This window comes from Osmia bicornis, chromosome 15, assembly GCF_907164935.1.
Source record: "Osmia bicornis bicornis chromosome 15, iOsmBic2.1, whole genome shotgun sequence".
NCBI lineage: Eukaryota > Metazoa > Arthropoda > Insecta > Hymenoptera > Megachilidae > Osmia > Osmia bicornis.
This window is the reverse complement of record NC_060230.1, coordinates 3,101,223-3,121,080: the sequence shown is the minus strand read 5'-3', so window position 1 is coordinate 3,121,080 and position 19,858 is coordinate 3,101,223. Positions and strand designations below refer to the sequence as shown.

At 40.5% G+C, this 19,858-nt stretch overlaps 1 protein-coding gene and 1 long non-coding RNA gene across 3 annotated transcripts in view; one reads left to right on the top strand and one right to left on the bottom strand.

The window, feature by feature from the left end:
• Window positions 1–19,858, top strand: part of LOC114882878 — a 72,011-nt gene that overhangs the window by 8,906 nt on the left and 43,247 nt on the right. The window lies entirely within an intron of this gene.
• LOC114882874 (protein Wnt-7b-like) overlaps window positions 1–19,858 on the bottom strand; it is a 58,652-nt gene that overhangs the window by 4,226 nt on the left and 34,568 nt on the right. For both annotated transcript variants that reach the window (XM_029200019.2, XM_029200018.2), the window contains exons 3-5: window positions 684–798; window positions 480–551; window positions 245–332 (exon numbers count right to left, since the gene is read on the bottom strand). In XM_029200019.2, coding sequence (XP_029055852.1) covers window positions 245–332; window positions 480–551; window positions 684–798 — 275 coding nt within the window. The remainder of the gene's footprint in view (window positions 1–244; window positions 333–479; window positions 552–683; window positions 799–19,858) is intronic.

Here is a 19,858-nt window from a genome sequence, read left to right as displayed (position 1 = left end):
TGACCTCTTAAGAATTTGCAGAGTTTACTGAACTCGAAGGGGGCAGGTTCAATTCATGACAATTTATTACTCGTAATAAATTATAGAGTACGCGTTCAATGCTTACAAAATTTGTTGTTCCATTTTTTAGGCATTTTGAATGATTTAATAACAATTAGTAATGTACATATTAAGCGTTTAATAATTATGTTTCGTGTATGCATACGCGTGGGTCATCGTAGATCTTAATATAAACTCGTGTTACCTTTCGTCCAGCCTTGTTATTATGAAGGTTCATCAGGCTCCTCGCGTCACCCTCCACCTCCCTCGCGTCCAGAAACCTACGCGCGAACCTAACATTAAATTGTAATATTAAAATCCATGCGCGTATAACAACTGCCGTGACGTATAGTTACATCAATGGTGGTTTTACACGCACGTGGCGGACGTAAAAAGGAAACAAAGTAGGAATTCATTAGGAATTCTGTTAATGATCTCACCTCATGCCGTAGGTAACATCTGCGCTACAACCACCCCATTCCCAGCCATTCGGTGGCAGTTCCTTTTTCGTTCTGTAACAAAGGCATTCAAAAGAATTGAAAGCTACCTTCAAACGCGTTTAAAATATGCGATACGCAACGGTAAATTGCGTTTAACTATGTAGCAGGAATAAAATATAAAAGCAAAAGGGTTAGAGAGTTTACCTTACGGTGGGTTCGCAACCGCACGCGGTGATATTGCCCCTGCTGCAAGCTGCGGTCACGGCGTACGTTACACCCGCTGAACTTATTGCGTACGTGAAAGCTGCTTCCCTGCTTCCTGAAATAGATCAGTTAGAAATTTCCTGTTAGTTCTACCATCGAAGCAGGTCTGTCCAGTTTGTGTGGTAGGTAGCAAACGCGTATAGGGATTTCAGGCTATGCGAAACGAGATGCAAACGTTCCTCGTTTTTCGGGGTATTGTGGTAAAGAAAAAGAATTTTCTGAAAAAGGATGCCTAGGGGATGTTTACTTGCAAATCGAATCTAGATATTCAGTATAATCCGTCCAACTAGATGACCACTACTTTGTCCTCTCTTTAGAAAAATCTTTATCCACGATAAAACTTTCTTTCCTTGCCATTCACTTTCAAGATTCATGTACCTGTCGTTTTGATGCTTATTAAGCTCAAGACTCAAGACACAACTTTCGTCCAATTCGTCCGGTCGGCGCACATTTTAATCCCCCTGGCGCGATCCGATCTACTTCATTTCGTCGACAAGCATGATACATCAAGCGTGTAAACCCACACTGTCCCCTAGCGTTTCCGTCACGCTAATTTACAGCTATCCGACACAAGTACAGCCGCGTAAAGCGCGACCACAATTAATTACCCGCGGAGCTCTTTCAGCTCGTTTGCCATGCTGAATGAGTTATACACCGTCGCGTTCCTTTCTTCTCGATCCTTGATCTTTTTTTCTTTTTTTTTTTCTCTCTCTCCTTCCTCTTACTTTCTTCCCCGTCTGTGTTACAGTACCGCTCGTCGCGTCGTTTCAAACACCTACGCGATATTGTCCCATGTCCGAGTTGATTCGCGTTCGTTCTGGCAGCAGCCATCAACCTCGTCCAACTTTAATTCGAACGTCAGGATATCGCCTGTTACACCGACGCCTAATTATCGCGTGTAATAAAACTTCCAGACCCATAAGCCGGCCCCGGAGGCATGCTTACACGCTTTGACAGCGTAATTTTCACGGCCGATCAAATCTTATCGTTGCTCTCGATCTTCGTTGCCTCGCTCTCGCCTCATTTTTTACCTTTATTTCGATCCTTACCCGTTCTTGCTCCATGTTTTTTTTTTTCGATCGATCGATTACCAGCCCGTGGAAATTGATAATTCAACGGTTATGCGAGGAATGCGCACGACGGATAACGATAAAACGATGTCTACGATGATTTGCTACGAGCGAGACGCGTTTAGCTCTGGTGACTTTAACGAGTGGATAAGGGAGACTACCTAGAATCTATATATTCAACCTCATAATAATTAATTTAATAATTATACAATTGTATAAAGATTGAGTTTAATAATAATTTTCTGCGAAAACAGTATTATTGATTCAGATTCAAGCAAATTTATAATATATTCATCGTTTAAGTTTAAATCATGATCGTGTGCAGCGCAATATTCGACACTGCGTTTCGTTGCTACATAGCAATAAAATCGCTCGTAAAACTGACTCATTGGAGAGAAATGAAATTTCGAAACGAAACACGTGTCTTGCATTTCGAGAATTTCGAGGATCGCGATATCCTTCTGTTTTATCTCTTCGATTTGTCGGTCGTCAGCATCGAGATCGAAAAGATCCGGTTAACTGTAATTACAGCGGATCTTCCTACACGCGGTTGCACGATAATATTACCTGCGAGTCGATGTTTGTTATGCTCACGGTTATAATTCATAGTGATCGACACGGGTTCGGCGGAGCGCATATTGTGAAAGTAAATATACCTACGTGCACGCACTTTCGCGAAGTCATTCCGTTTCATTTTTGCCCCCGGATCGTGATCGAGCACGAACCACTGTGGGGTAATTACCTTGAAAGCCGTGCGCGAAATGCTCGCCTTCTCGCACACTAGGTCGAAATTGTTCCCGAATAAAAACTGGTCAAATGTCGAGTGACTCCTTTCGTTCCGCGTTTAATAACGGACACTTTCTTTGCTGCATCACGGTTATTACGCTTCACCAGTCGATTACCCGATGTATACTTAGTGAAAAAAAGAGTAATTGTTGCTTCGTGAGAGTACTCGCGAGAGATCTTTTCGTTTTTTCTTAGAAATCTATAATGTTTGCCGTGTGAATTAAGTATGAGGTGTGTTTAAGGAAGAGCGAGTAATCGTTGTCGAGGTATTTAGGTTGCCGGTGAATTCTCACGTAGTGGCATGTATTGTATGTCGAAACGAAAAACAAAAATTATGTAAAAATGACATGCAGACAAAATTTACTTAAGAAAGTAGGCATACAGAATTATCAAGAGACTCGATAAACTTCTTACGTTCAAATTAGCTTTAATTAAGTTTAATTGCGTAATGCAAACAAAAAGGAATTATGATGTTTACGGTGATTTAATCGTACGGTGAAGTTTAAATGAGTAACGCAAACAGGAAGGAATTATGATGTTTGCAGTGCTTTGATCGATCATAAAGCATGTACAGTTCTGGTGACTTTAACGAGTGGATAGAGAGATATCAAGATAGAACTCGAAACTTAATACAGTAAAATCCCGTTCAACGTTACTTCAATTATAGCTGATTATCTATCCCAGTGTCTTTCGTGATATTAATTAAATCATTCTCCGGCTGGATTTTACCTGTTCGCGTGAAAATGACGTGCGAAAGCCGCGCCGGTTGAGATACGCGAGGAGCTGTTGTTAGATAAAGTGCATCGCGTGCAGCTGCCTACACGCGCGCGATGCAACCCTCGGTGTTCTTATTGTCAAGGAGCGGTTCCTTCGAACCGGGACGGGTCCTCCTCGTCGCTCTGTCGGTCGACAGAAGAGAAAAGCGAAGGCGTTTGCGGCGGGCGCCATGATCGTAGTCACAGGTTATAACGCGTTCGAGATCCGTATCTCTTCGCGATCGGCTCGTTGATTTATAAGACGCCAACCAACAGATCGGTATCTGCCCCTCGTTCCTCCGTGTCCCGATCCGTCCAATTTATGTAGCACGCGACATCCACGATGAGAACCGAAAACACTCGCGACCAGAATTTCTGCTAGCTGAGTGTTTTAAAAAGTTTTAAAAATTAAAAAAAAAAATTGTTAGTTAATTAGCAAATTAGTGACCACAACAAATGTTGTCCATCGTTGACAAGAAAATTAAGTTTATCGACGTCCTAACGTCGCTTCTCGACTCAGAAATCGTTCCAGCAAGCGGTCGTACGATTTATCGATCAGCAGCTCGTTTTCTCGCTAGTGAACAACCGATCGTATGCACGGCTACGATGGTGGACAGATCGGTCACAAGGCTGATGAATTTATGCCGAGCGTTTATGTCAAAAGACGGCAGCGCGTACATCTATTTAGTGTCGGAAGACGGTAACGGGGAAATTTATCGTTTCGTCGGTGTTCACCGCGGCGGCCGCCTCAATGGAAGGGGGAAAAAGAGATGGCCTTTCCATAAATTCATTTCAGTTGTAAATTGTGAACACGCCAAATGAGCACCGCCTCCATATTTGGCCGCGACTCGCGGTGATTACGAAGGCCTCAGTCTATGAGTATAGAGAGGGTGTTTACAGGGTGCATTGCGATTCTCTATACTATGGAGTTATTCATAGTTTCAAAATTTTCTACAGAATTAGGTTCTGTATGAAAAAATTTGATTCATTTATATACGGAAAATTAATGTACATACCGCGTTATGCACCCTGTGTAAGACTGTATATCTTGTTGGCCGTGTACTTATTAACGTCTGGAAATATTACAGACCCCTTGGTCGAACGACACGAAGCTATACTTCTCGCAACATGAAACACCGTCTCATGAAGTACTGAAATAGGTTTATGCATTTCTCATGTAGATTTTCATACAGTTTTTCTGAACAAATATTCGCTTCGGGGTTGTTTTGAAAGAAGATTAGAATCAAGTATTCTTTGTTTTATATTCTATATTTTGAACATCTGAAAACATATTGCAATTTCATTTTCTAATTGCAAGTGTCACGATTGAAATGGGGATTGTATATTGAATATCACCATCTTTCTTCGACCGATGTAAGATTCAATATCGATATTAGAAACTGATAAATTGACCGAAGACATTTATACATCTAAGATATATTAATATATGCAAATAGAATATGTCAAATATGCAAATGTAATTATATGAACGTATGCCATTTGTACCTATGTGAAACGTATGATAAGTGTAGGTACTGGATGTATGTTCCAATAATAATACAACTTTATTATTCGAACGTTATTGAAACAAGCAGTACCTACTTATATAATGAGCGAAATTAACAAGAAATAATCTATTGTGAAGAAAATTAAATTCCTGATAGCTGAGCAACTGTGTCACGTATGAAAATACATTGTGTTGTAAAGTATGTCTAAATGAACATATAACCGGTAAATGGTTTTCTGCGGCAATAAAGCAACGGTGTAAAGCCTGAAAAGGAAAGGTTCGATTCGTGTTTCGCGATCAATCCATGGACACAGGCGTCTTTTAATTTATATCATCGCGTTTTAAGTGACTCGCGTAATGGTCGTAGGAAATTTACAAGCGGCAGCATCCTGTACGTGGGCGATTGTTTACGATGATTGAGGGGCACGAATTTCATAACGAATTTCATTTCGTCATAGAGCCGACCGGTCGATTATTAACGCGATGAATATGCAAACAGAGACACGGTTTTTCTTTTTTGTTAATTCTTACACACAAGTTTCTGCTGTTTCGAATTTCTTTTCTAATATAAAAAGAGAGAATTGAAGTTTTTGACGATCTATCATTCTTAACGACCTATTCATTCGAAGCTAAAAACAGTGAAACAGGAAATCCTCCTTACATTTCCCTACTCGTGTCCAACATCGATTTCCATGTGATCTCTACATTTAGAAACTCGCATTTCCGCCGAAAGGGCTTTGTATCTGAACAGTTTGCGGTACAATCGGGTTGGCAAATGAATCTACTTTCACACGTTAACCGATCCAGATTCGCGACTTAACACACGCTTACACTGACTTGATCGATGATTTACGTTGTTCCACGAGCGTTGCTATATTATCCTTTACGTTTATGGGCCTTGGTAATAGTAAAGTTTCTCCAACCGGAAGACAACATCGTTTCTCTATTTGCAATCTAATTTATCTGCAATTTATTTCGATTTTCGTTTCAGCTGAAAAATTATCTCGTTAGAATTGAATCGCACTCTTAAACGAGTTTTTAATTAATAAAATCGTATTATTATATTAAATACCGAAGATCTACCAATCTTTAAACGTTGTAATTATCCCAATTTTTGAATTTGACTTTCGTGATTCTAAATTTATTCTAAATTAAATATCTTCATCGTAAATCATCGACGGAACGATCGGGGATGTTCAAGGTGTCGCGAGAATTCGAGGCGACGATCGAGCGAGCGTCGGGTAATTAGCTGTCGGCTAATCAGCCGTGGCGCGATATACGAGCGATTCGAGACGCCCAAGGTGGTAAAACTGGAACGAAACGTTCCTGACAAGCGCTAAATCTCGCGTCGAGCATCCTCTGGGAACGTGACGTTGATAGCAGGATTTCAAAAGGACGATGCGTCACACTTCCACCTACAACAACATTGTCTGTATCTCTCGCAGGACGTTATTATTATGCCCTCGCGATTTTATGCCCGGCGAGCGATCTTATTAAAGGTAACGAGCACGATCGTATCGCGGTTCAGCAATAAAATATACCCAGTCAGATATCTTTCCGCCCGAGGTGGGAAAAAATCAGAAAAGGGATATCTAGTTCAGACTCCGTTATCTCGATCGAGATCAAGATCGAGATCGAGATCGAGATGATGTTCGCTAGGTGATTCAATTTGTCCAGTAGGATCGAGTTTTCATCGCAGTTTATTCCCTCTTTCTGAGTTCTGTATTATTAGTGCTGAGTATTAAGTGTGTTTAAGTCAGTGTTGTTTTGTTAAAATTAAAAAACGATTTAGACAATTCTCCCTTCTACGTATAAAAATATTTTTAAAGCAGGTTCAGATATAGAGTAAAAAAATTCTTTTTAATCCTGAACTTTCCGCAATTTCTAGCCACTTTAATAATATTTCCTAGGAACCGGTCTAGTAATTCAATATGTCGATTGGTTAGCCTTTTCTTGATGAAATTCAATATTCCGTGTAATCGATCGATGTCGATACGATTTATTCCGCCAGCATCAGGATCTCACGATTTCAATGATCAGCTGAAAAGCGGTTTTTCATCGAACTTGCTCAATCGATGACAGTTCCAGTAAGATAGAGTGGTACTCCACTTCATTAAAGTGCACTTAGGTGTCGTAACGGGTGGAAGGTGTTCATTTGAATAGATAACATCGTGTTGACATCTGTATAATGACCTTTGCGAAATGTCAGCATAATGCGAGCTCCTTATACGTGTTTTTTATATGTGTGTATCTTACGAGAAGAAGATCTCGAATGTGATTTCGTTTTAATCAGATATCGTTGTCTCTTTGATTTATAAATTTAGAATCATCGCAATTATAGAATCTGATTCTAATTAGGCGTAGAAAATTTTAAAAACAGTAAAAAGAACTTTGACATTATTTTATACAATTTTTTATGTTAATATATAAGAACGATTTTCTTTTAGCACTTCTCGAGAGTACCTGTGTTTCAAAAGCGTGAAAAAGTGATTTTCACGGTACGATATTTATACACTTTCTCACCTGCCTAAGTACTCTAACTCTTCTGACCTTAGCCCTTTGTTCCTAAATGACTAAATCAAACTCGTGCAAGCGTAAATTTTAAATTGAAAAAACGACCGCGATGAGGAATCATACTGTTAAGGAATAGGACAAATGATTTTAAACACGTTTTGTGTAATAAATAATATATTTAACAAAGTTATATCTGGCGAAGTGTCCATTACAGCGATACAATATTTAGCTTACCAATTGAATTTATGAAAAGAGTAGTTCAGCGAAACAATTCCTTAAACAAATTTGCGAACGAAGTGTTGACAGCTTCGAGTTGTTGGTGCTTTACAATCGATTCAAAGAAATCCTTTTTCGTAGAGTAAGTAAATCGTGTAACGGATACCTTGTAAGCAAGACCGCGAACAGCCATGAATTGAAACCGATTCTCGCGAGGCGAGTTGAGTGGCTCTCAAAGCCAAATCCAACGTGTGGGTGAAACGTGAAAATTTATCGTCGAGACATTCGTTCTCGCGAATGGGCCATGATAAAGTCACACATAAAGAACGTGTGACTAGAAATTCGCATAATCAAAGTGTTCCCAGTTGTTTCGTATCGCAAGTTGTTATCACCTAATAAGCTAAGAATTTCAAAGACTTGAAACGTTATAGAGATAACATAAGTTCTCTTAGAATATATTATACTTTAAACGTGTATATTTGCAAAAGTTTCCATTGAGCGCCACAGTAGATATCGTAATTTCTAGATAAACGTGCGATAAAATAGATTATTAAAGATAGAAAAAATTAATTTTTCAACACCGTGCAAAGGTTTCGCAGTTTCGAAGGGAACGAAAGTTTCGCGAGTTAAAGGGCGAATCACGCGTGTGGGTGCCGAAAGAAAAAAATAAAAAGAAGAGGCGCATAGACACGGCTGGTAGTGAAAGAAGAAAGAGAGAAACGATCGTTGAAACTTGAGGTTATCTCGGTGAACAGGCATGTCCTGCCACCACGCAGCAATGTTTCCGTCTTGTACTCTCCCGTGTCCGACAAGATCTTTATTTCGTCCTGAGAAAAATTTATCTTCGCGCACCAACACCTGGCATCACCTCCCGCGATGTTCTTTCTACCTTTCGTTCGTTTGTTCGTCTGGCAGGAGAAGTTGAAAGTTCACTCGCAGTCTCATCGACAAGAGGGTTTGTAAACTGGCGACGTTTGTCACTGATCAGTCGACCGACACCCACGTTCCCGAATCGATGGTAGATCCATTGAATCGTAAGCAACACCTAACGAACGGGCTTGTGTTCCTCGCGTTGATTTGTGTCTGCTTCTACCTCGCCGTTCTTCTTCGGCAAAATTTCTTCGACACTTTTCATTCCTTTTCTTTTTCGATGAGTTATTCTTTCAGTTGATCGATCTTGAGCAATTGTTGACTGGGACTGTTCGTTTCGGGTTAATTAATCAAATAGGGGATATTTTTAGTTTCAATTCTTCATACGTGGTATGAATAATATTGGTAATTGGGTTTGCATGAAATTTGGTCTCTTTTCGATCATCGGATAATCGTGTTCGCGATTCTTATCCCGAGGGCGATCGCTCATATCCTCTGTTACTTAACACATGTAGCCATTCATATGTAAATACGCAGTGTCTTTCATCGGTCGTTAAATCTCGAATTAATGTATGAGTTTGATTCACAAGTATCCGGCAGCGGCTCGTTAAACGCGATGCATATTAATAGCCTACCGCTTCGATACGCGTTAATGCGTGATGCAAACAGATACGCGTGAATCAGAGTAATAAACGCGATGAGAAATGGCGAACGAGTACTCGTATAAGTATTCTCGAGTACGAGAGACACTGCTACGATTACCGAATGAGAAACGTAATATCAATAACGACAAGCTGTTATATATCTTTTCGATCGTTATTCTCCTCGAACTATCGACCAGTTGGATGGTAGATTTTTCACGCTTACAAGGTGGATGTTCCGTAATTTTCATCTTTAAATAATGATAGTTATATTTGTATCTTATGAAAGAACAGAGGTGAATGGCAAAAAGAGTAATAGAGATTTATTGGATAATGGTAGAGACACTTGAAAAAGATGAAACTTTGAGCAGATGTAGACTTTTATGGTCGCGTGGCATTCTTTGGCCCCATCGATTCATGAATAATCATTGTTCAATCATCGTAAATGCCTGGAACGACAATTGCCTTCGGTACCGTCCGTAGCGAGTTACAATTGTAATTTATGGTAGGTCTCGTAGCGTTTCGCTATCTGACGTATAATTAGCACCCTGTGTTCCTCGAGTTGCATAATCAACAAACAGAAAATCCTAACTAACATATTTATCTGAAATGCGAATTGAAAATGAAAAAATAGATGGTGAACTCGAGGCAGCACAATTAACACCAATCAAAAGTCACGAATCGTCGGGGCTTAACGAAAAACTTGTTCGCCACATCGTGGTGCGAGGGAGAGGAGCCATAAATAATTTTATACGCTCCTAATGAGGACCACCAAAGCTTATAATGAATTCACAATCAACAAGTTTATTCGAGTTTAACGAATTGTATGCTTTCTCTCTTTTTTTTTAACCCTTTAGTTCCGATTTAAGGATCCCCTTTATGCAACGAAAAATCTGATCGTTCAGAAAAATCTGATAAATACAAAGTCGAGCGAGACGCGTAGTTCATGGGGACAGGTTGAACTCGATCAGATAGCGAGACAATTAACCAATTACAATAATTAAGACACACGCCTCCACTTAGCATTTGCTCGATTCGAGCTCGCTCGTTGAATTTGCATTCGAATCGACTTTGCCTCTCGACTCGACGTTCCTTTTCTCTGAGAGCTGGTCCCTTAACGATCTGGGAGGTTGAATTGATTTTTCTCTTAACTGATCCAAGACTGTACAGACACAGCTTCAAAGTTCGCTTACCCTTTATTCGTTTGTTAATACTGCACGTACTGGGAACCTATTAACACGTTGAATGCGCTTGGGGTTACCAATGATTCACACCGCAAATTAGATATTCAAGTAATTAAAAAATAAAAATAGGAATAACACTATTATTACCTATATTGATAATGCAAGGTAACAAATTGAAAGTTCGATATAAGTTTGAATTCGATCGGTAGCTAATGTGTTAACCGGAGAATGACAGAAGTTACGGTGTTGCAATCTAGACGCATATGTTACGCGTTACATTACGCAAAACAATCCCGTTTCATTATTTAGAATGAACGAAGCGTCGTGGTTTGTAGCGATGCTCGTCAAGCGGTCGCGAGTGACGAGCGCGATAAATTGATTGCACACTGACAACTTCTAATTACGCCACGGGTCACGGAATTCATTTACATTATTATCGTTGCTGGGCTAGTCGATGCACGAGTCGGGCTACGATCGTAAATTCCCTTATATTTCTGCAAATTGCTTCTAGGAGTTACAGTCTTCGATGTTTTGCCTCTTTTAAAACAATGAAAGCATTCTTATATGCATTCTTCTAAAATTTGTTTCTAAGATGAGTTTCTCTTAGAAACTTTCAAATTTTGTATCTCTAGAATTTTTAAATTCTAAAATTTTGGAATTTTAGAATCATGTGGAGGAATCCTGACAACCACATCTAATAACTGTACTTTATTAAAATCCTGCGTAATGCCATCATCGTTAATCCTACTTCTCGAAGTAAAAAAATAAAACGAAGAAACAGTATTCAAGGCGTATTAGCATATCCATGGCTCAATTTATCATTTCATTCCCTCCACACGTATTCCTTTTAAATCATTCTCTCAATTGGTTATCGTAGATGAATCGAGAGCTCTTTTAGATTCATCCAGGCAGGTGTCTGAACCGAGTACTATTAAATAATACAGTTCAACAGGGTTCTGTATACATCGCGTAATACGATTAACCGCATCACCGTAGGATCCCTTGTAGCCACGCTGTCGCATCGACGGGGGGTCTTCTAGCATTAGATTCATAATCTATGGTCCAGGTTGGTTTACAGCGTTCGTTATGTTAGCTGAATGATTTACGGCGTCCAGGACGCGTTTAACTGGTGATGGTGATTACACGGTCACGCGCGACTGTGCCCATTAAACGTCACAAAGCGGCAACAAGTATTCTATCGTCGTTTTCCGTCACTAGAAGGTTTCTAGTTGAAAGGGGGAACGTGACGAGTACTTTGCAACCACCGAACGACCTTTTCTTCTATCGAACACGATACGGATCTGACGACAGATTCGAATGGAATTCCTTTATCTCTTCTGCCATTCTTTTTCGTATTTTCCTTTCTGTACCGTTACGCTGTCCTTCGATATATCGATGCTGCATCGATTCCCAGATTGCAATATGTCAGCTGAAACGGTCCAACGTTACCATCTTGCTATAATTCACATACTTGCATAGGTTACGAATCGACCTTTCGCGTAACGATCGCATTGGATCGTGATGTCGGTTTTCGTGGTTAAACGCGGGGGAATAAGTGTCTTTTGTAACAGTTATCGCTGATGGTAGTCGAATAATAAACAACTCGAACCCGTCGATGCTTTTCTAATGATTACTATCACATTGGATACTAAATTTGTAACCTTCGTATAATTTTTAAGTGCTAGAAAGTGCTTTTAGATTTGCTTGAAATTTTTAAGAATTAAAAAATTCACATTTCCCTTAATCCTTTCTTCTATTTCCAAGAGATTCTTCACAATTTTTCCAAAATCTACAAAGTGAGTCTTCAGATTAAAAATAATTAGGAGAAACCAGGTAATTTTTCTTAGATATCTGATCTTCATTAGACTTTACACGATTTATTCCTTCGAACATCATTCGTCATCCCCCTCTGCGTTCAGAGGTCTCAAAATTTCAGAACAAATCGCACGATAACCAGAGCTCTGTTATAAATCACGGGTCTGCTCGTTGCCGTTGCAACGGTACACCGAGGAAAAAAGACATTTCTTTTTCCGAGGAACGAGAAGGTGGCACTTTCTTGAATCACGCTTATCGGTCGTTCGATGAGTGGTTACATCTTAATAAGGAGGCCAGAGAAGCAGCAGAGCGGTGCGAATTCATCGCCTCGGCTCGGCTGTTATTAATGGCCCTGGTCTTGTTAGCGATTTTCGCAGGGGCACTCGGCTGCCACAGGGGAAAAGATACACCAGTGATATATTAATTTATTAACTAGTTTATTTATACAAGTTAAAGAGGCCCCTCTACGAGCGCGGACACGGGGCCCCTGGGGATTCGACCGGCCAGAAACCGGCCATAACTCAATCCGTGGATCTTCCAAGTCCCCGTTGGCACTTTCCTACGCTAAATCATTATACATCGTTGTATCGATTGTATCTCGACGGTTGCACGTGCCTAGCCAACCTCTCTAGTAGATTTTAGACCGTCATGGGTCGAATTGTATCTGCTTGATACTACTGGATATCTACTTAATACTTTGTTCTGATTTTCATTTGAAATTTGAAAATTTTGAGAAACATAACAGAATTGAAATGATTCGAAACTGTAATTTTATTGAATTGAAAGGATCAATTTTAAGAGTGTTAAATAATCAACACTGATACATAATATTAAACCGAAATTTGTCTCCTGTTATCGTCCTCGAGCGATAAGGATGCACCGTGAACACGTAAGAAGTGGTCCAGGAGGCTAGCAGCCTTATGTATCCTTCTCAATTTACGGGATACAAGTGCACAGCCTCGATTCCAAACAGGAATTGTATGTGCAAATAACACAGCGAATGCGGTACACGAATCTGATTCGAGCAATTGCTGTTATTGCGATTGCGATCGGCGTCATTAGGTTCGATAGAAGAACAGCTGCAGGTGTAACTGCAGTGATAAGTGCAGCGTGTGGATAATACGGTTCGGTGCTTTGGTTCAGAAGTGGTGTCCTTTGCTTTGTGATTCCGGAAAATGATACGGAAAGAAAGAGAGCACATGCGAGTTGTTCGTAATGGTTTTAAAGTAGGAATTCTTTGGTAGAAGTTGTGAAAGTTTCTTAAGATCAGTGTATCAATTAGTATTCTTGATCGTATCATTAAAATATTAACATCTATCATACAAAAATTCAACTCATTCAGCGAGGTGATCCTTGAAGTTCGTTAAGATCAACAGAATTTATAAACGTCTTTGATAAATAAATCCTCTAATTAGCCAGTCCAATTAATCCGAATTTCTAGAAAGAAAAGGCAAGGAAGAATCAGGTCCCGGAATTCAGAGTAAAAGCATCTGGAGGATATTTACGAACGGTCGATTATCTTGCCCCCCTTCTAAATTCATCCTGGTGGTTATCTAAACGGAGACCGGATCATAATTTACCTTCGAAGGAATATCAGTGCCATGGGGAACGGACGCGGACTGTGCCGGGCTGCAGGATGCCGGCAATGGTAATTTCCCATGGCCGACTATAAATTCTTAGACGCGATTCACCACATCGGTGGTACCTGCGTATCGTTCAGTCTAGTTACGCAGGATTTACTTGGCATGGTTTCGCGACGCCGGCGTTCCATGGCTGGTTCGACCTATCGAACAAATTAGCAGAGAGATAAGGTCGACAGAGACGAATCGTCTTGCGCACGATACAATTATCCTTGCCTCGCTGCTTTCTGCCTGAACTTCTTCGAGGTAGCGATGGCTATTCGATACATGTATACTCGTTACCAAATTTTTTTTTTTTTTAATCATTTCAACAAGCTTCAAAGTAGCTTTCTACAAATTTTTCAGATATTCCGTCGGCAACATACCTATTAGCATGTTAATATATTATTTTCTTAACAGTGAGTAGGTACTTTTGATCGATAGCGTGTATTTAAACTAAAGAGAAATTGTTTCCGGGTATTAGAATAAACATCATATTAACGTGGCTGATTATAGATTATGTAATATCGGTGAAAGCGAAAGACGCTTGGAAAATTCCATTTATTTGAATTTATGTATTCCAGCTGCTTCGCTCCAATTCTAAACCCTTTAGGATCCTTTTTGTTTAAAAATTTGAGTGCTTACTTTTTGTCGATGTACAAATTTATAAATCTGGATTATTATTGACTCGACTATCACCATTGAAAGATTAAGTCACTTGAAAATTCCTGTATCGTTAAAAGGACAAGAAAGAAGTATCGTCGTTTCGAGTATCGTCTCGTCTCTCAATCCAGCCTTAAAGAAGCGATCACTCGTTCCTTACACGCGCACCGTACTCCCAAAAAATTAAAGAAACATCTTGCACGCTGAATGTCCCGGTCATTAAGAGACACGTCTCTGCCTCACTCCCCGAAAAAAGGCTTCAAGCTGCGAATTTAGATACTACGGTCGCCTAATGATCGCGAATCGCATATATTTGGGCACCCACGTGGCACGAGAATTTCATTCGCAGGGTATCTCGTTAAACAGGGGGGATAAGAAAAAGGAGAAGAAGATGAAATAAAACAGAAGACCAATATTCTTTGGAGTTTCCTCGAACCGGTCGAGTCACTCGTTCGACACGCGAATGTCTCACACGTGTGTTAGCTCGATATCTGATCGATTCAGACGCGACTTGTCACCTGACGAACATAAACGTGGGACGGCTTTCAGAGAATCATTTATGTATCAAATCTTTATAAAAGAAAGTGGGGTAAAGTCGTTTGATCGTTTGCCTACAGTCTTGGGAAAGTCGAGTAAGAGCTTTAGTTAAGCTCTTTAATTAATTAAGCTTCATCAACCGTATCAGAATCATCTAAAATCTAAAGGATTGTCTTGTGCTATCTTTTTTCTTCTTTTTCTTAGTTTAAACCAAGCGAGGATCCAGCCCGTGATTTTCTCCTTTAGTTGAAGCAAGTTTTTATCCTTTTTTCCTTTATTTTTCTTCTTTTCCTTCGATACCAGTTCTCTCGCGTTCGTGGTTACTCGCTTTGCAAGTTGCTACGTTTGACTCGCGTAATTTAATCCGCGAGCAACGCAGAGCGGCTTGATTGCAAGAACTGGGAAATTTTCATAATCGCCTTGATCATCGTTGGCTATGCGCTCGTGCTATCGAGATTCTCTGCTCGATTTGCCTCTTAATATCAAGCGGACGTGTATGGGCTCTCCTAATCAGACCGACTTGTCGATTAAGAAGAAGATAGCGGTGAATTTTTATCAGCTTTAATGTCAGTGACTGTTACGAGTTTTTCTTTCATGTCTTGTTGCACACGGTTTGCAAATACAAAGCCTTGAAATAATTATTAGGAATTTAAACTTTTCGTACGAGAGGGTAAAATTTAGAAACGTATTTCACACGATCCAATGTGTTCATCGGTCAAGGGTGGGCCAATCCAGTTACTTGAAACGGATAAGAGGCAGAAAACGAGAAAAAAGGTGTCAGGTTAAGAGGGGATGGGTGTTCGATATGCTGAGAAACTAAAAGTCTTTCCATTGGGTTCACCAGAAATTGATAAGAAGCGGAACGTTAACTCTTTGTCGTTATCCGAAGACTGTTCCTCACTTTTGTTCGTTTTCTGCTGCTTCTCTTCTGGTTCGCGCGTTGCTGTCGTTTATTTTCGATCGTTCCGAGCCTGTGCGGTCCGGATTACTTTGTCACGTGTGAAATAAAATTAGCACCTCGCCAGACCGTATGTACGCGGATTTATTAGCTAATGGAGTTGATATTATCGCGAGATAAGCTTGAACGAGATATGTCGTCATTTTTAAGCAGTTCTTGGCTCGTTGAAACTCAGGAACATGCGAATCGCTCGATACTGTTCACTGATAAACGTTTCTTTAATGGATCTGTTCTCTTTGAGAATTCAGTGTTTTTTAGACCGATCAAAGCTTATCGTTCGTGTCTTTACTTTCGGCGAACCTTTTGTTGAAAACATGCGTGTACTTGTTTATAAATTAATGGGATATTATTAAAACGATTAGGAACTAATAATCGTTAGAGAAATCGTTATTAGAGAAGCCTACTGTACATCCATATGTATTACATTCCATGTAACCCTCGTTACAAGTAATTTCAATTATGTATTCTTTAGTAACTTAGATACGTCTCTCCGATCCAATCGCTTTGAAAATAAAGATCGTACATCGATGACAGACGGTGAGGCTCGCGTGCAAAAACTTGACCGTTCATCCGGTTGTCCGGTCGCGTCGTTCCGCTTTTAACGAGTTATGAATTCTGTCGGTTCGCGACACGGCCAAGTAAACATTTATTAAGAAAGGTATCCTCGTAAAGTCTCGGGTAAGCATAAAATCGAGGAAAAGAGGCGTTGTATCGGTTTTAAGAGGAATGATTTTCAAATGTAAAAGGATGAAAAACAAGGGGAGAAACGAGGCGAAACGGGAATAACACAGCTGCGTCGAAGGAAGTGGCTAGGGAAATAAGAAGGCCAGAAATTGATGTGCAAGAAGGAACAGAGAGAAAAAGAAAAAGTATAAATAACGCTTATAAGATGAAGGGGCGGTCGGTCGCTAACTTAATTAGTGAAATTAACGGGGCCGCTCAGCATGTTCGAGCTAACTGCGGCAATATACGCGTTCGAGATATTTTCCGGCTCTTAAAACGCTCACATTATGCGCTTGATATAATCCGTACACGTACCGGTAACGTGCTTTCGAATTAAACGACCGATTAACACGTCCCGTGAAAACACGGGGCGCGCTTGAACTTGTAATACCCGATGCCGGCATTGAAATCACCATGATACCGCGGGTAGAATCGTGGAACACGATACCAAAGAATTCCGCCAGAAAATGTGGACATTATAGATAGCAATGGGATGATAACCGAATCGTTCCAAGCAGAAATTTGTGAAAGTTTCGAAGATCTCGGAAAATAATGAAATCTCTGCGATATCGAGACTAGAATTAGCTTCAATAATATTGAATATTCGATATATTCGATCGCGATAATCGTGCTTCACTTTCGCATCAGCGATCGCCGATCGAAGTGTCGAATTAGCGACCCTAAAAATTAATCGAAAGCACAGCAACCCACTCGTGAATATATTTTCATAAATTAGGATTCTTCACGCGAGTGGTCCATGAATTTTGGAGACCATCGTGGGCGTACGGCCCCCGTAATCGTCGAAACAAAACGAGATAATTAAGAGATCCATTACGCAGGCCACTCTCCCTGGACGGTATATTATCTATTATTAATTCAATCGACGGGGGCCGATACTCTTAATTACCTATCCGACGTGACTTTCGTTGATTTCGATTCTCCAGAAGATCGACGAGTTCCAGGAATATCTTTGCCGAGATTTAGGTCCTCCATAGTGGGTTGGGTCGTACAAAAAAGCCTTCTCTTGGAATTCTCTGTTACTCGACTAATGATGCTTCGTTATTTTTATATTCCACCAGTGTGTTTCGTGATTTTGACTGGCTGCCTACTTACGCTTGACAGCGTATCTGGAAGTCGATACCACCCTGATTTATCGACACGAATTGTCCTTTGATCGAGGAACATAGATCGTCTCATTATGTGCCTTCCTTTAAAAGGGTGCATCGCTACGAAATGTCGAAAAATATGCAAAGCTACAAACATACTCGATTCGTGCTATAAATTTTACTTTTCGGTTCTTAAACAATTCTATACATCTTCAATTCCTAGCATCAATTTAAAATTCCTCTTATCTCTTCGAAGAACATAATGGATAAATGTACGTCTGATGACTTTCTTCAAAGCCAAGTGCAACAGTAAAAATTTTCGTCTCTCGAAAAAATCCATAAGGCAAGGTCCAGCATCGTTTTGAAATCAATCCTGAAGGAACAATCACTTTATCCATAGGATCGAAGAAGCTTCAGGCTTCGATTGTACCTGGTTGAATAGATACACGCCACGTAACAAACTGCTAGTGATTCTTTGCTGCTCGTAAATCACTAGTTGCATTCTGCTTTCTCGATTTTTCCCACGTGGAGGCTTTAATCCTTCGCGTTAATCATGAGAAATCGTGGTGCGGGCAGCCTTCCTGTTTCCCCTAAGACCATCCACGATCAATGGCGAGCCACCAGCGTATACCTCTGGTCTCGTGCTTATGGTTTTTAATGCCTAGATGACAAATACGGTGTATTTAGCGATATTTATGCGAGCGGATCACGTCAGCTTCCGCTCACTGGACTATCCGGATTATCTTGTCCTAATGAAATATCGCTTTGCCCGTTTATCGCTGCGTAACCTGCCGTAACGTACCGTCGTGCCTGATATTAAGTTACTCGGAGGCATGGGACACCATGGAAATTAAGAGAGGACACGTATCGCTGGACGTTAAAAAACGAGCGTTTCGAGAATTTGAAAGTAAATTTGGGGATTTTGGGGATTTTGTAAATTGGTAGGATTTGGATTTGAATAGCGAGATAGGAAAGTAGGAGCCTGTTGGACAAGCGTTGAAACACAATCGCTCGAGCATCCTTTCCCGAAGACAGAGAAATCGAAACCTTTCTCACGTCTGAAATTTGTTCAGTTCGCGCGTGGGCGCGTACCAAGGTTCGCCTGCTCTCCACTTTTTCGCGGCTGTTTTTTTCTTCTCGGACGCATCAGAGAACCCTGGCACAAGGTTGCGACGTCCCTTCTGCGGGCCGAGCATAAGTTATACGCGTATTATGCGGCTGCCGTGCAGCCGGCAGCATCACGAAACGGTAACACGAGAAACCGGACTCTTCTTCTTCTTCTTCATTTTCTTCTTCTACGTTCGCGTGCACGCTTGTGGGTGTAGGAAGTTGCGCTGCTACCTCGAAGACGGCTCGTTTCGTCGATTTCCACTGCGATAAAATCCGCTACCGCGCCACTGTTCCTTTGCGAACACGCCTAATCCTCGTAAAAACGTCCGCGATTCCGGCGAAACGAAACCAGCTCTACCCCCGTGGGTCTCAACGTCCATGGGACGACCATTACACGGTACCTTCCTAATTTGGAGCTTTCTGACAGTTCACCAGCCTCGTTACCGTTCCACCATTGTTCCGTCCTCTGACGAATGGGTGATAAGAGTGACGTGTTATCAGTTATGGGAACAGGCGGCTAGTTCTAACTAAACTGTAGATTGTTTATACCAATATGTCTAATAGAAACTAAATTCTTTTTCTTAGTCAAAACGTGAAAGCTACATTGAATACTAATAATTTAAGACCGAAAATGTTCGACTTCCAAAGACTTATTAATACGGTTTCAATAGCATGTGATTAACTGTTAGGCACGCGGTCAGTGGCTGGAAAGAATCCCACGATAGAATGTAAATTAATAGGTCCCCGATAAAGGTTGGAAATGTTTAATGAAAAGACCATTAGTTTGATAGAGAGACGGCCGGCTAATAAAACACTAGCTTGACACAGAGGCCATTTATCTTCTATAGTTTTGTAACCTGTCTGTGAGCACACTTATATGGAGACGCGTGCGTATACCTCGATTAAACAGTTCAACGAATGATTGGAGATTATCAGAAGCGAAGAAAGAAACGTTAGGTTAATAGTATCACATTAATTATTTAAATTTTAGTTAAGCATATTTTGATGACGATTCCTATGTAAATGAACTTTCTCATCTTA